The sequence below is a fragment of the Entelurus aequoreus genome, linkage group LG05 (genome assembly GCF_033978785.1).
Source record: "Entelurus aequoreus isolate RoL-2023_Sb linkage group LG05, RoL_Eaeq_v1.1, whole genome shotgun sequence".
Classification (NCBI taxonomy): domain Eukaryota; kingdom Metazoa; phylum Chordata; class Actinopteri; order Syngnathiformes; family Syngnathidae; genus Entelurus; species Entelurus aequoreus.
The window spans coordinates 34,628,007-34,644,534 of record NC_084735.1 but is presented as its reverse complement, the minus strand read 5'-3'; the positions used below and the strand labels follow the sequence as shown (position 1 = coordinate 34,644,534).

The 16,528-nt window shown below is 40.7% G+C and overlaps 1 protein-coding gene across 4 annotated transcripts in view; it reads right to left on the bottom strand.

Annotated features, from left to right (window-relative positions):
* Positions 1-16,528, bottom strand: part of gria3a (glutamate receptor, ionotropic, AMPA 3a) — a 289,764-nt gene that overhangs the window by 124,821 nt on the left and 148,415 nt on the right. For all 4 annotated transcript variants that reach the window (XR_009826246.1, XM_062047943.1, XM_062047941.1 and 1 more), the window contains one exon: positions 9,721-9,908. Coding sequence is in view for 3 of the 4 variants with exons in the window: in XM_062047943.1 (XP_061903927.1) it covers positions 9,721-9,908 (188 nt within the window). In the remaining variant the exon portion in view is untranslated. The remainder of the gene's footprint in view (positions 1-9,720; positions 9,909-16,528) is intronic.

Here is a 16,528-nt window from a genome sequence, read left to right as displayed (position 1 = left end):
ATTTGTTCTCCAGAGTTGAAGGCATGTTGAGCCTTTCTACACTTGGCTGTCATATAATACCCATTAGGCCCCCTGTTCAATTGTTATTGTCAGCAGGACCTATCACCAGTTCTCTGACGGGAAAATGACCTCTACCAGGGAAGGTACAGCATTCTAATATACAAACCCCGTTTCCATATGAGTTGGGAAATTGTGTTAAATGTAAATATAAACGGAATACAATGATTTGCAAATCTATTTTAACCCATATTCAATTGAATGCACTACAAAGACAAGATATTTGATGTTCAAACTCATAAACTTTATTTTTTTTTTGCAAATAATAATTAACTTAGAATTTCATGGCTGCAACACGTGCCAAAGTAGTTGGAAAAGGGCATGTTCACCACTGTGTTACGTGGCCTTTCCTTTTAACAACACTCAGTAAACGTTTGGGAACTGAGGAGACATATTTTTTAAGCTTCTCAGGTGGAATTATTTCCCATTCTTGCTTGATGGAGCTGGATGCAATCTTACTTGGAGGGGAGGGAGCAGGTGGTAGAGGTGAACGGCACCGTGTCGTCTCCCCCCCCCCCCCCCCCCCTCTCGGTGAGCTGTGGAGTCCCCCAAGGACAGTATATTGGGACCTTTACTGTTCCTAATATACATAAACGACATGTCATCGGCATGCGACTGTGAATTGTTTTTGTTTGCGGATGACTCTGCCCTGCTGGTATCCGGCAAGGACAAGTCACAGGTGGAGAAAATCCTCAGTGCTGAGCTCTGTACAACTTGCACCTGGCTCGCTGACAACAAGCTATCCATACACTTGGGAAAAACAGAATCCGTCCTGTTTGGGTCCCACATCAACCTTAAGAAAGTCAATGACTTCACCATAAAAGTGGGTGACATTGTTATCACCAGGAAAGATGAGGTCACCTACCTAGGTTCCATTCTAGAGGCTAACCTTTCCTGTGATAAAATGGCAACCAAGGTAATCAGAAAGGTTAACCAACGAACGAGATTTCTCTACAGAATCTCCTCTCTGGTCAACAAAAGCACCTTGAGGATTCTGGCGGGAACTCTCGTTCAACCCTTTTTCGATTACGCATGCACCTCCTGGTACCCTAGCACCTCCAAAACCCTCAAATCTAAACTCCAAACATCTCAGAACAAGCTAGTCAGGTTACTGCTAGACCTCCACCCCAGATCCCACCTCACTCCTACCCACTTCTCTAAAGTGGGCTGGCTCAAGGTGGAGGACAGAGTTAAACAACTTGCACTGAGCCTAGTCTATAAAATCCACTACACCTCCCTGATACCGAAGTACATGTCAAACTACTTCCTTAACGTAAATGACCGCCATAACCACAACACCAGGGGGAGCTCCACTAACCACGTTAAACCCAGATTCCGAACTAACAAAGGTCTTAACTCATTCTCTTTCTATGCCACATCAATGTGGAATGCGCTCCCAACAGGTATAAAAGAAAGGGCATCTCTATCCTCCTTCAAAACCGCAATAAAAGTTCACCTCCAGGCAGCTACAACCCTAAACTAACACTCTCCCCGGATTGCTAATAATCAAATGTAAACAATCAAATGCAGATACTTTTTCTTATAGCTTCTGATCTCTCTCTCTCTCTCTCTCTCTCTCTCTCTCTCTCTCTCTCTCTCTCTCTCTCTCTCTCTCTCTCTCTCTCTCAATGTCCACTACTTGCTGTCCATATCCTACCCCCTCCACACCCCTGATTGTAAATAATGTAAATAATTCAATGTGATTATCTTGTGTGATGACAGTATTATGATGATAGTATATATGATAGTATATATCTGTATCATGAATCAATTTAAGTGGACCCCGACTTAAACAAGTTGAAAAACTTATTCGGGTGTTACCATTTAGTGGTCAATTGTACGGAATATTTACTTCACTGTGCAACCTACTAATAAAAGTCTCAATCAATCAATCAATGTACAGCTTAAGTTGTTCAACAGTCCTGGGGTCTCCGTTGTGGTATTTTAGGCTTCATAATGCGCCACACATTTTCAATGGGAGACAGGTATGGACTACAGGCAGGCCAGTCTAGTACCCGCACTCTTTTACTATGAAGCCACGTTGATGTAACACGTGGCTTGGCATTGTCTTGCTGAAATAAGCAGGGGCGTCCATGGTAACGTTGCTTGGATGGCAACATATGTTGCTCCAAAACCTGTATGTACCTTTCAGCATTAATGGCGCCTTCACAGATGTGTAAGTTACCCATGACTTGGGCACTAATACACCCCCATACCATCACAGATGCTGGCTTTTCAACTTTGCGCCTATAACAATCCGGATGGTTCTTTTCCTCTTTTGTCCGGAGGACACAATGTCCACAGTTTCCAAAAACAATTTGAAATGTGGACTCGTCAGACCACAGAACACTTTGTATCAGTCCATCTTAGATGAGCTCAGGCCCAGCGAAGCCGACGGCTCTTCTGGGTGTTGTTGATAAACGGTTTTCGCCTTGCATAGGAGAGTTTTAACTTGCACTTACAGATGTAGCGACCAACTGTAGTTACTGACAGTGGGTTTCTGAAGTGTTCCTGAGCCCATGTGGTGATATCCTTTACACACTGATGTCGCTTGTTGATGCAGTACAGCCTGAGGGATCGAAGGTCACGGGCTTAGCTGCTTACGTGCAGTGATTTCTCCAGATTCTCTGAACCCTTTGATGATATTACGGACCGTAGATGGTGAAATCCCTAAATTCCTTGCAATAGCTGGTTGAGAAAGGTTTTTCTTAAACTGTTCAACAATTTGCTCACGCATTTGTTGACAAAGTGGTGACCCTCGCCCCATCCTTGTTTGTGAATGACTGAGCATTTCATGGAATCTACTTTTATACCCAATCATGGCACACACCTGTTCCCAATTTGCCTGTTCACCTGTGGGATGTTCCAAATAAGTGTTTGATGAGCATTCCTCAACTTTATCAGTATTTATTGCCACCTTCCCAACTTCTTTGTCACATGTTGCTGGCATCGAATTCTAAAGTTAATGATTATTTGCAAAAAAAAAAAAGTTTATCAGTTTGAACATCAAATATGTTGTCTTTGTAGCATATTCAACTGAATATGGGTTGAAAATGATTTGCAAATCATTGTATTCCGTTTATATTTACATCTAACACAATTTCCCAACTCATATGGAAATGGGGTTTGTATGTATGTGTTTGTGTGAAACTTTTGGGAAAATCAACCACAATTTTTTTTTGAAGGATGAATTGCCAAAATGCTTCAGACGCCTTAAATTAATAAAGTAGATGGTACTGGTTAATCGATGGTAATGGTTGTATTTGATTCGGACATACTTAATAACTTACATTAACTCTTTAAAGGCCTTAGTGGCCACATGCGTGGACAGCACCTTTTAGCTCTTATTTCCAAAATTGTGTACACTACTGAATTGGGGTCTTATGGCCGCTAATGTGGACACTTATACTGCTTTCTGGTGGTGTCAGAAGAGTATAACATACAATGGAATTTGGGGGAAAAAAAGTGTAAAAAAAAAATATTAGCATGTCACTACACATGAAGTACACGTTTGTGTACTTACGGACTAAGTACATCATATCAAAAGATGATTCTTAGTTTTTATTTTAATTAGGGTCCAATAAGCCCAAATAGCAAAGAGAAATAAAAAAGCATGTAAACAAACAGCTTGGGCCTTAAGAGGTTATGGAACTACACATGTTGATGCTTGCACCATTCAATATGCTCTTTCTTTTTCTCTATCCTATTGTTGTGGGGCAGACCGGCTTGCACGTGCACGTGCATGCTAAAATCATCCACTGTTGCCATTTGTAATATAAAGTAGTTCTAACTTTTATCTGTCACTAGACTCAATATGGAAGCGCTAAAAACTAGAACATGGCTGACAGGGGGGAGACACAGTCGAAGGGGGCTCAGCCTGGAGGAGGATTTTGGCACGTAAATAAGACCACCCACAAAATGGCGCATTCTGAAGAGACAGTCACGGCTTGAAGACGGTCCGTAAAATAAAATCTATAACAAATTCATTAAATAACCCCTTTAAATACACAAATACTGTAGTCTATATCCATTTCAGTGTGCTACGATTTGCTATTGCTAAACTTATTTAAATGCTGATACTCTCGGCTCTCAAACAAGGTTTGTGATCTTGGTGTTCAAATCGTTACTAACTCGAAGCATAATGACTCTCTTATTCAACCAAACAGCTTTCTAATCTGTACAAAACATTGTCATCTTACTATAATTAACCTGACCTTGGAGGCAGTACCTCAGTATATCATTTGTCCCGCTCAAACAATTATGCTGATTTAAGACTGTTCTCTGACCACATTATTTATTCATTTTGTTTTAAATCTGAGTTGATTTCGCCCCCCAAAAATCTGTGGACAATAAAACATGCTGTCATGTCAGGGCATTCAATCGATCGCAACTGGACTGTTTGGTTTGTCTTGAAAGACGTTTCGCCTCTCATTTGAGTTGGCTTCATCAGTTCATGCCCATAGACTTAGATTGGTCAAATCTAGTCATATGCTGTCATGATTTCATATGTGTATGGTGACAAAGACAAAAAGGGCTATGACTGAAAATCCCTTACGATTTAGATGAAAATGATGGACAAAATAAATCCTCTTCATGGCATAATGTAATCTTTTCATAGAGTCATGTCATTGTTTCGTAGGATTGGCCATTGTTTTGGACTGCGTCACGGCGGGGGAGGTTGCAGAGGCACAGTGATGCTTTGTTTGGACAGAACTTAACGCTTTATTTTTCATATAATCTCCCGTACGAACATCACTTGGAAACATTCTAGTGCTGAGTTAATTAAACCAGGAAGTGACCAGTGGTGTGCTGTCAGGGCCAGCAAGGCCTTCTCTGCTGGCCTAACATAACCAGAAATCATGATCATAATTAAAGATACAATAATTTTTTTCCATTTACTTTCTCTAAATATCTAAAAGTATTCATATTCTCTTCATGTTATATTATGCTCCTTCCAGCGCTGTTGTTTTTAGGTTATATAGTTTTTATCCAATCAGAATTCAGCTAGCTTATGTTGCCATGCTGTACATAATCAACAATGCAGGCGTCTGTGCACTGTAAGTAAACACACATACATTTGACAGACAGTTGCGATAGCCAATCAGATCAGGAGTTGTTGTCAGTAAGGCCTTCTAGCTGGCTTAAGGCAGATATATATTGTGATGTTATGAGCTAGGTAATATAAGAACTCCATTACCCAGCATGCCACAGTAGCGAAGAGCACGCGCAGTAGCCCCGTTTAGGTTTTTGAATGTAACCATGTTGTTGATGAGCAAGCCGTGGAGTAAACTTTAAGAACTCAGCCAACACGCCTCGTCTGCATCTTTTATGATTAGACAAGACAACACATACAGTATATTTGCGAGGCAATTTTCAAAAAGGATATTTAAAGAGAAACTACATCTTGTGAGACGATGTCGGACAACCCCGGAAGCTCGAATGGGTCCTACAAATTGTGAGTTCATATATTTTAATTATTTATTTTTTTAACGTTTAATATGTTTGTTGCAATTTTAATTTTGACAGTACCACATAAGAAATGTTTTAATTGCTGATGCGGGTTTATTGATTTTTAAATGCGCCAGAAAATAACCCGTTTTGTGCACTGTGTCATGTCTGTGTTGATCATGTTTTTGTTTTGCTTGGTTTTTGGACACTTTTTAGTTTTTGTCTTCACTCCCTTGCTTTGTCACCATAGTAACCATTAGTTTCACCTGGTTCACATCCTCATGTCACGCACCTGTCTCACGTTTTCACTAATCATGTCACTAGTATTTAAGGCCATTGTTGCCAAGCAGTCGGGCTGGCAACATCACATTCATGCTCCACATTTATGCTCTGCACCCTTTATGATCACGCTTCTTCATGCCATGTTCACAGTTCCTTGTCACGTAAGTTTTTGTTTAATGTTCATAGTTCTCCGCCATTGTGCGCGCCTTTTGTTTTCCTAGTCAAGTTTTTTACCTCCGCTGTGAGCGCCTTTTGAGTTTAAATATTAAAACATGTCCTCACCTGCACGTCATGTCCAGTTAAGTTGCTTTGCACCACGGAAAAACAATCCACGCCAAAGACCAAATCGTGACAGATGTTGCCAGCAATCCGTTTTTCCGCAAGCAACTTGGCGGATGGAGGAAGGAAGGTGGGAAGCGCTAGGTGCCATGGGGGACCGAGATTTGATGTGGGGGCCAAATGGCAAGCTAATTCCGATTAGCTCCATTTGGTCCGAGGATGGCGCTGCGTCACCGCAGTCCCGGAAGCGCCGCTCCAGACCGAGGACGTTAGGGAAGGTGAGCGGATTGAACGCAGCGCTCCTGCAAGCTCCTCCCCCTCCGGGCGGAAATGGGCCGCAGCCTGCCCGGCTTCCCCAGGATGACATCACAGACCAGGATTATTTTTTTCTGAACTCTTTTTCTTTTGATCATCCGCCCCCAGCAAAAGACTCTAAGTCCAAGATAGAGCACTATCAAAACATGTTTTTAGAAATAAGACCATGTCAATCACATTCACCCAGTTTTCATGTCCCGCCCCCCAGGACCCATGTCACAAAAAAAAAAATTCTCACTCACAAAGTCCCAGGTAGGAAAAGAGAGACTTTTTGGACATTTTGGAGGGGAGGATTCTGCCCCCCTTCCGACCTCCCTCCACCCACCCCAAAAGACGGTTCCAGACCGCGGGGAGCGCGTCTGGGATCCGCTCCTTGGGGGGGGGCTAGGGCTGGGAATTGTTCAGGTGGGGTGGGTCAGCTTCGCCATGCCAAGCCACAGCCTCCAGCTCGGCCACCACCACCTGAATTTCGTCATGCCAAGCCACAGCCTCCAGCACGACCACCACCACCAGTCTTTCGACCTGCCAAGCCACAGCCATCAGCACGGCCCCCACCACCAGTCTTTCGACCTGCCAAGCCACAGCCTCCAGCTAGGCCACCTCCACCTGCTCCACGCCCAGCTCCACGACGGAAAGCTCCGGTACCAGCTCCACACCAAGACCAAGACCCACGCCAAGACCAAGACCAAGACCCACGCCAAGACCCTGACCAAGACCCACGCCAAGACCAAGACCCTGACCCCCCAAGCCAAGACCAAGACCCTGACCCCCCAAGCCAAGACAAAGACCATGACCCCCCACGCCAAGACCAAGACCCCCGCCAAGACCAAGACCAAGACCCCCACCAAGACCAAGACCCCCACCAAGACCCGCCACGCCAAGACCAAGACCAAGACCCCCGCCAAGACCAAGACCCCCGCCAAGACCAAGACCAAGACCCCCCACGCCAAGACCAAGACCAAGACCAAGACCAAGACCCACGCCAAGACCAAGACCCCCGCCAAGACCAAGACCAAGACCCTCGCCAAGACCCGCCACGCCGAGACTCTCCGCCTGACGCACCACGCCGAGCTTCGCTGCCTGCTTCGTCTGCTGCACCTGCGTCATCGGCTGCTTCCACGCCTGCAACGACGACGACACGCCTGCCTCCTCGTCGGCCACGAATGTGGCCACTACCTGGTCGTCCGCCACGCCAAGTGCGCCGATCTCCTCGTCGGCAATGGATATGGCCATTCTCAGGTCGCCCACCTCGCCTGGTACAGCGGCGATCTACGCGTCGCCGCCACCTGACTCTGCCCCGGTGGATTCGGGGCCACTTGGCCTGGCGACCCACCGCCATGTCCCCCTCCCGCCCTCCCATGACTCTTGATCCTGGTTTTTTTGGACATCTGGGATCTGTCCGTAAGGGAGGGGGGCTCTGTCATGTCTGTGTTGATCATGTTTTTGTTTTGCTTGGTTTTTGGACACTTTTTAGTTCTTGTCTTCACTCCCTTGCTTTGTCACCATAGTAACCATTAGTTTCACCTGGTTCACATCCTCATGTCACGCACCTGTCTCACGTTTTCACTAATCATGTCACTAGTATTTAAGGCCATTGTTGCCAAGCAGTCGGCTTGGCGACATCACTCTTGACACACTCTCTACACACCATTACGATCCATGCCCTTTTCTTGTCAAAGTACGTTTTTTGTTTATTAATGCTACAGTTAGTGTTTTTGTTTCATTGATCATAGTTTCTGCCATTGTGCAAGTTTTGTGTTTATTGCCAAGTTTGTTATCTCCGCTGTGAGCGCCTTTTGTTTGTACTTTTTTTTAGTTAGAATTAAAAATGTATTTAAATTCACGTCTTGCACGCGCCAATTTTCCATTGCCTTCTGGGAGAACAAACCACGCCATAGACCCAGTCCTGACACACTGTTGATGTGGTTCAATCCCCAGTAGATGTGTGTCTGTATAGTATTTCTCCAGCAATGATCATGTGGTGACGTAAAAGATGGTATTTTGAGAGGTAATCATTGAAGTCGTACATTACTGAAGGCCTAGGTGGGAAACGCACGGCCCGCCACTGGAAGTTACTATAGCTTGTTTTGTGTGCTCAATTAGACACAAATATGTATAAATGGCTACACTTTATAAAGCAAATCACAACAATTACAAAATGTTCCAGCTGGTGCTGTCAAAAGATTATTAAAAAAAAAAAAAAGATGAATCAAGAGGTAGCTGTGGATTAATCACAATTAAATATTAATTTGTAAAACTAGATTATTATTGTTTGTTTTGTACTCAAATTCCCCATGGATAGGGTTAACATGCTATTGAGCATCTCCCATATTGTTGGTTTGCTTCTGCAGCCTGTCACCACCGGATCAACTGCTCATTTGTACATGCTTGATGGTCACACTACTTGCCCATAATGCATTGCCAGAGACATTTTTAAGGGATTTTGAGTCATTGTACGTTGCAGATGGGTTAATTGCATAAATGTTTTAATCAGATTAACAATAATGAATTTAATCAGCATTTAAACGTTCATTTTAACAGCCGTAATTGTATTTTCAATTTTCAACCGTCATCCATAAAAATAACACAATTAATGTTTTAAAATTAAATTTGTTTAAGTGTGCGTTAGAGTAATAGAGTAATATTCCAATATCAATTTAATATATTTATACTTTATTATTATCTGTATTTTATTTGTAATGTAAATGTTGTTGCATTATGTTATGTGCAGATATATGATTGGACTGTTTTGTATTTTAACCACGTAATATGAATATAAATATGGTATAGAAATGCATTTAAATGTTTAAAAAACTAATAAATATACAAAATATGAAACATAACAAGATATATGAATACAGTAAATTATACTTCTTTACATAAAATCCAACATTCAAAAGCAGCCAATTTAAAAGTAGAAAATGAAAATGTTATGAAGAAATACTGATTAAGATTTTTTACTAAGCCAAAGTGGCCACATTTGCATACGTTATCCAAAATACCACAAAATATGCACTGTTTGAAAAGTACAATTCCCAATTACAATATATTGCATAGATATTCTCCAAAGTACACTTGCAGCAAGAAAACAGTCAGTGTGACTCATGTGGGAAAACTGCAGCTTGCCAAGGAAACAAACAGGAGGAGGCTGTTTAATTCCTCCTCCTGCCTAAAGCACAGGTGACCTCTAACAAGCAGCAAGCAATAACAAGGCTGAGCGAATGTAAAAACATATTCTTGTTTTAGCACCATCTTCCAAATGACAACAAGATGTGAAATCAGTCAATCAATCATCATGCCTTCAGAGTACAAAAACAGTTAAAAATGGCTCTACTGTACCTGCCCCAGTATGGAGTTGATCCGGTCCACCTCACAGTCGACGAGGAAACGTTTCTCCTGCCGGCGGTCCATCTCCTCGATGATGCGTTTGTACTCTGTGGGGTCCACGATGTTCCCCACAGAGCGAGCCGTCACCTGCCAGTTGTTGGCCACCGCCGACTCCATGATGGCCTGCAGGATGGCAAAACCTGCAGGAGGAACACAGTGGCACATTTTAGAAACCTGCTGACATGTTTAATGGCTTTTGATGTACTCTGTCGTAAAGTGTGAGGGACATGTATGCTACTAATCAGGCTAAAGAAAGTATTTTAATAGTAATAAACATTACATTCTAGATCAGGGGTGTCCAAAGTGCGGCCCAGGGGCCATTTGCGGCCCGCAGCTAATTGCTTACCGGCCCGCCACACATTCTGGAAATGCTTTTGATTGATTGATTGAAACTTTTATTAGTAGATTGCACAGTACAATTGACCACTAAATGGTAACACCCGAATACGTTTTTCAACATGTTTAAGTTTAAGTCCACGTTAATCAATTCATGGTACAAATATATACTATCAGCATAATACAGTCATCATACAAGTTAATCATCAGAGTATAAACATTGAATTATTTACATTATTTACAATCCGGGTGGTGGGATGTGGAGGGGTTGGGGGGGGGGTTGGGGTTAGGTTTGGTTGATATCAGCACTTCAGTCATCAACAATTATATAATCTGAGAAATGGACATTGAAACAGTGTAGGTCTGACTTCGTAGGATATGTACAGCGAGCAGCTATTGCAATTTCTTTTTTAAACATTTAAAAAAGTGGAATGACGTGCAATCTAACGAGAAAAAGTTGCAATGTTGACACAAAGCTGCCATGCAGGCTGTTTTTTTTTTCTTTTGTCTTCATTTTTCTTTTTTTGCCATTGCTCAAAAAAAAGACAAAAAAATCAATGTTATAATGAAATATTTTCAAGGCTCCAATTACTTCAAAAATGTCACTTTAAAATGTTTTATGTGGAGAAAATATTGCATATATTGTGTGGTTCCCATATAAAAACATCACAATTTTCTTTAAAACAAACAAAATAATAGTTCAAACGTAAAATCAACAGATATATCTGAAGTTGATCTCGTAACTTAAGTGTTGAAAGTTAAAAAAAAAACTAATAAATGTATCACTTTATGAGTGGGGAACCTTTTGGATCCCAAATATATTTAATGACATTTTATTCATCTTTACACTGTGATTACTCAAAAATAATAATGAATTAAAATCAATGGTGTCCTGCATTATTGATCTTTTATGGCTCTAATTACTAAAAACGGCACATTTCAGTTTTACTATAAAAAACCAAGTTGTCTTAGGCAAAAAAGGCATTTTTTTTAAAACTTCATATCAACCTGAAGTTGATATAGAGATTTACTGTAAGCGTTAAATAAAAAAATACATATATTTTGTTATGGTTTGAAAATGAAAAATATCAAAATGGCTCCTACATGCTTTAATTTTTCCATGTGCGGCCCTCAGTGGAAAAAGTTTGGACACCCCTGTTCTAGATGAAACATTATTGCCTTCACCAAGACAATGTACACTTTTAAAAGATACAGTATTCATGAAAAAATATTATTTTATTTTATTATTTCGGGTTGTCGTTTACAGTGGTGTTGAACTGGACTGCTACTTGCTTCTCCAGAAAACAAAATGTAACAATGCAGGATAACATCAACAGTAAAATGTTTATTAAGCAAAGTGTACTGCATATTGGTATGATTGGATATTTAAAGGGGAACTGCACTTTTTTTGGGAATTTTGCCTATCGTTCACAATCATTATGAAAGACATGACGACGGATGGATTTAAAAAAAAATGCATTCTAAGTATTAAATAAACGTAAATAAAAGTCTGCTTACAGCAGCAAAGCCAATGGGAGCTCCACTATTCTGCCCATAAAATCCAATAAATAACCATTCAAAAAACGCCAACAATACTCCATTTACATTTCAGGACTTGAATATTAATCAAGTATTAGTGATATTGTTATTATAAGCGCTAACACAAACAAACTATTTTTAGCGGCGCCCTAATCCCTTTCTTGTGTGCCTATGTTTACATCACCGGGTGATCTGCTGCTTACTCGCTTCCTTGCTCCCTGTAAGTTTATTGTAAATCATAAATAATGTAGCTCACCTGGACAGTAGAAGGTTAAGGATATAATCCGACAAGTTGAGACACTGACAGCCATTTAGGACCCGAAAGCGGCCAGAACGATACGAAAAGACGCTTGGTCACACCACCGTTTTTCTGTGAGGATTAGGAGTCATTCTTTATCTAAATGGGAATATATGAACATCGAAGCAGTCGGCATCCTAATGACAGCATGACCTTGCACAGTAAATGATGTTGTATTATGTTTGTTGACTCTCACAAAGTCTGCAGTAAGCAGAAATCATAGATGTAGTTAAAAAAACAAAAACAAACGTGAAACTAAGCGTATGCTTAAAATGATTAAACTACGTAAATATTAAATGCTATTATAAATGTGCCTGTTACTACATTACATATTTACTTACATCATGTACACTACCGTTCAAAAGTTTGGGGTCACCCAAACAATTTTGTGGAATAGCCTTCATTTCTAAGAACAAGAATAGACTGTCGAGTTTCAGATGAAAGTTCTCTTTTTCTGGCCATTTTGAGCGTTTAATTGACCCCACAAATGTGATGCTCCAGAAACTCAATCTGCTCAAAGGAAGGTCAGTTTTGTAGGTTCTGTAACGAGCTAAACTGTTTTCAGATGTGTGAACATGATTGCACAAGGTTTTCTAATCATCAATTAGCCTTCTGAGCCAATGAGCAAACACATTGTACCATTAGAACACTGGAGTGATAGTTCTTGGAAATGGGCCTCTATACACATGTAGATATTGCACCAAAAACCAGACATTTGCAGTTAGAATAGTCATTTACCACATTAGCAATGTATAAAGTGTATTTATTTAAAGTTAAGACTAGTTTAAAGTTATCTTCATTGAAAAGTACAGTGCTTTTCCTTCAAAAATAAGGACATTTCAATGTGACCCCAAACTTTTGAACGGTAGTATATATAAAAACTTAATCTAAACAAACAATTCCTGGCGCTTTATAAATGTTGGGATGGATACAAACGATCCTAGATGGATACCTATCTTCCAGAAGGCAAACTTGCCAAGCACAGATCAATATACACCCAAAAATGTGTTTTCTTTTACCCTTTCAATATTTACTCCGTCTATCTGTATTTGTGTTTGACTTTCTCGTCTACTGTTACCAAATATCATTATTTTAGTTTTACTGAGATTCAAAGATAGTCTGTTTTTGTCAAACCATCTTTTTAATTTGTTAATTTCTTCAGTTATTTGTATTATCTTCTGTGTGTTCTCTCCTGAACAAAATGCCGTTGTATCATCAGCAAATAATACTAACTATACTAACCTTTGTAACTTTACAAATGTCACTTGTATAGAGATTGAACAATTTTGGTCCGAGTATTGATCCCTGAGGTGCACCACAAGATATTGTTTAGCTCTGTGGAAGTCAGTTCGCCTATCTTCACGTATTGCTTCCTGTTGGTTAAGTAGCTTCTTATCCAGTTCAAGACCAACCCTCTGATGCCATACCATTCTAATTTGTTTAAGACGATTGTAGCTGAGATAGGCTCCAGCGCCCCCCGCGACCCCGAAGGGATTAAGCGGTAGAAAATGGATGGATGGATGTTATGATTAATTGTGTCAAATGCTTTAGTTAAATCCATAAAAACTGCAGCAGCACATTTTTTACTATTTATTGCATTTGTGATCTCTTTTAGGAATATAAATCAATCTATGGACACATATACATCAAAATATAACAATACTATCGAGCAACGTTACACCCCTAATTGGCACCCAACATATTGAGACCACACTGTGAAAACTCCCCTCTATTGAGATGCGGCTCTGCTTTATGTCAAAGTCCACAATACAAAGTGCCATAAAGTGCAATGATCTAAGAAAAGTAACGGCACCCTCCAACAGAGAACAAAGGCGGGATGGTGGATACTTAACATTTGTTGTTGGTCTTTTCAAGGAAACGCCTGATTAATTGCAGACTGCTAAAGAGCTACACTCAGCAGTCAGGCTCATTAAGAGAGTAGTAGAGAATGTGGAAATGGCTCAAAGCGGCTGTTCTGCTCTATACGCACTCTACTGCATCTTCACTTGAAGATGGACACATATTATTATACATTACACACACACATACATATTATTCTGACCTTTACCCCTAGCTAGTTTGCACAGCTTTTTCATCCCAGCGTCTAAAAACGGATACTGACGCAGAGATTCATCAGTAGTGCCCTTCTGCTTCAACTGTGGCTTTCTTCCCTCCTCAAGGACTGTTTTGTAGCACAAAGACATGGCAGAGGAAAACAAGGAAAATACAAGTGTCACAGCGCTTCCAGGTAGAGACTGAATGGTACTTTTCAAGATTTTTAAATGGTCCCGAAAACAAAGAGATGCATATGTGAAAGCTACTTTCACATACAAATCTGCAAGGTTGTACACTGGATTTCTATTTAATTCAACCACTCTCATTATACAACCGGGCTTTTTTTTTACTGCACACGATACATGATGCTCCTTTGTGCTTCTTTTGAGAGTCCTTTCAATTAGAATTTGTATGATCATGTGCATGCATAAACAAAATTTGACCTTCGGTTTTCATCAATTATAACCATCCTTTGTTGGTGATACACTAGAGAGTGGGTCTCTTTCTACCAGCCATTCACATTGGAAGGTTTGCTCAAGGAGATATCCATACAACTGACTAATTAATCAATTGTTTTTTAAATCATCTAAATGAGATTGGAGAATGTTTGTGATTGTCCAGTCTTATGTTGGCACGATCTGCAAAAAGATGTTGCCTATAGTGCAGGTCTGTGTGGTTGTAGTTCAACCTACCGATACAGTAAGTAGATGGTCATGTTGTTCTTTAGACAGCAAACCTCAGTTGCTTCAAGACTGATTCATGACATTTCAATTGTAAACTTAGAGCCTGATTTACTAAAGGTTTGTGTGTACTAAAACACGTGCAAACGTAATAGCGCACTGACACCAAAATAGCAAACTTCACACCACTTTGCACACTAAACGCCTGCAAAGTACCGCCACTACGGCGTGGCGTAGTGGGTAGAGCAACCGTGCCAGAAACCTGAGGGTTGCAGGTTCGCTCCCCGCCTCTTACCATCCAAAAAAAAAAGTCGCTGCCGTTGTGTCCTTGGGCAGGACACTTCACCCTTTGCCCCCGGTGCCGCTCACACCGGGGGCAAAGGTGGTCGGAGGGGCCGTAGGCGCAAACTGGCAGCCTCGCTTCCGTCAGTCTACCCCAGGGCAGCTGTGGCTACAAATGTAGCTTACCACCACCAGGTGTGAATGAATGATGGGTTCCCACTTCTCTGTGAGCGCTTTGAGTATCTAACAATAGAAAAAGCGCGATATAAAATCTAATCCATTATTATTATTATTAAAGTTAAGTTAAGTGAGCAGAATAAGTCATGCAATCCATTTTCTCCTTTTTTTCTCTCCTTTTTTATGATTGTCACACACACATTTTGCGTCTTTATATGCTGATCATCAAAACACCCACAATACTGGGAGGAGAAAATGCAAATATATTATACAGCACGTGCAATGTTATTTATCAACACTCATCAACATTTTGGGAGCACTATTCTGCGTTTTGTTTAGCACGTTTGAGTAGGACGCAAAGAGAACGGGGTGCTTGCGCTGCAAAGACACAAAAGAAAGAGAATCCTTTGTCGTACGTGTACGTTTCAACATATTTGGACGGTCAGAAATATAAAAAATATTAGACACATCGTCTATTCAGCAACATGCTTTTATAATTTCATGGCTGCTAGATGACTTAAGGCAGTGGGTCTCAAACATTTTACACCAAGTACCACCTCAGAAAACACTTGGCTCTCTAAGTGACCAACATTTAAATACAGTAGCATAGTAGACTAAATTATTCATTAATAACAAGTAATAGGTTTTATTATATATTATATAAGTATATTTGATATTTTTGGCCACTGTAACATTACAAACAGTTTGAACAACAACATTGTGTTTGAATACAGAAAAAAAAAAACACTAATCACTTCATAATTGGCATACCATGAGGTGGAGCTTGCCTAACACTAGTGGTTTGAAAACATAGCAAAAGTAGAAGCATGAAAACATGAGTGTGCAGTAAATGAGAGTGTCTCTATGGTGATGCCCTGTATAATACACGCTAAAACCTTATTTAAACAAGTCGGTCTGCGCCACATTTCAAGTGCACATGCAGTCTAAGTAACTTTACATGCCCCTAAAGCTGACCAACACGCCGGATTGTAGTCAGCTGGAGGCGCGTCCTAATGAAATTAAACAATGGATGTCCGCTAACTTTTTGCAACTCAACGCCAAGAAAACGGAAATGCTGATTATCGGTTTTGCTAGACACCGACATTTATTTAATAATACCACCTTAAAGGCCTACTGAAATGACATTTTTTTATTTAAACGGGGATAGCAGATCCATTCTATGTGTCATACTTGATCATTTCGCGATATTGCCATATTTTTCTGAAAGGATTTAGTATAGAACAACGATGATAAACTTCGCAACTTTTGGTCGCTGATTAAAAAAAGCCTTGCCTATACCGGAAGTAGCGTGACGTCACAGGAGGTAGGATTCCTCACAATTCCCTGTTGTTTACAATGGAGCGAGAGAGATTCGGACCGAGAAAGCGACGAT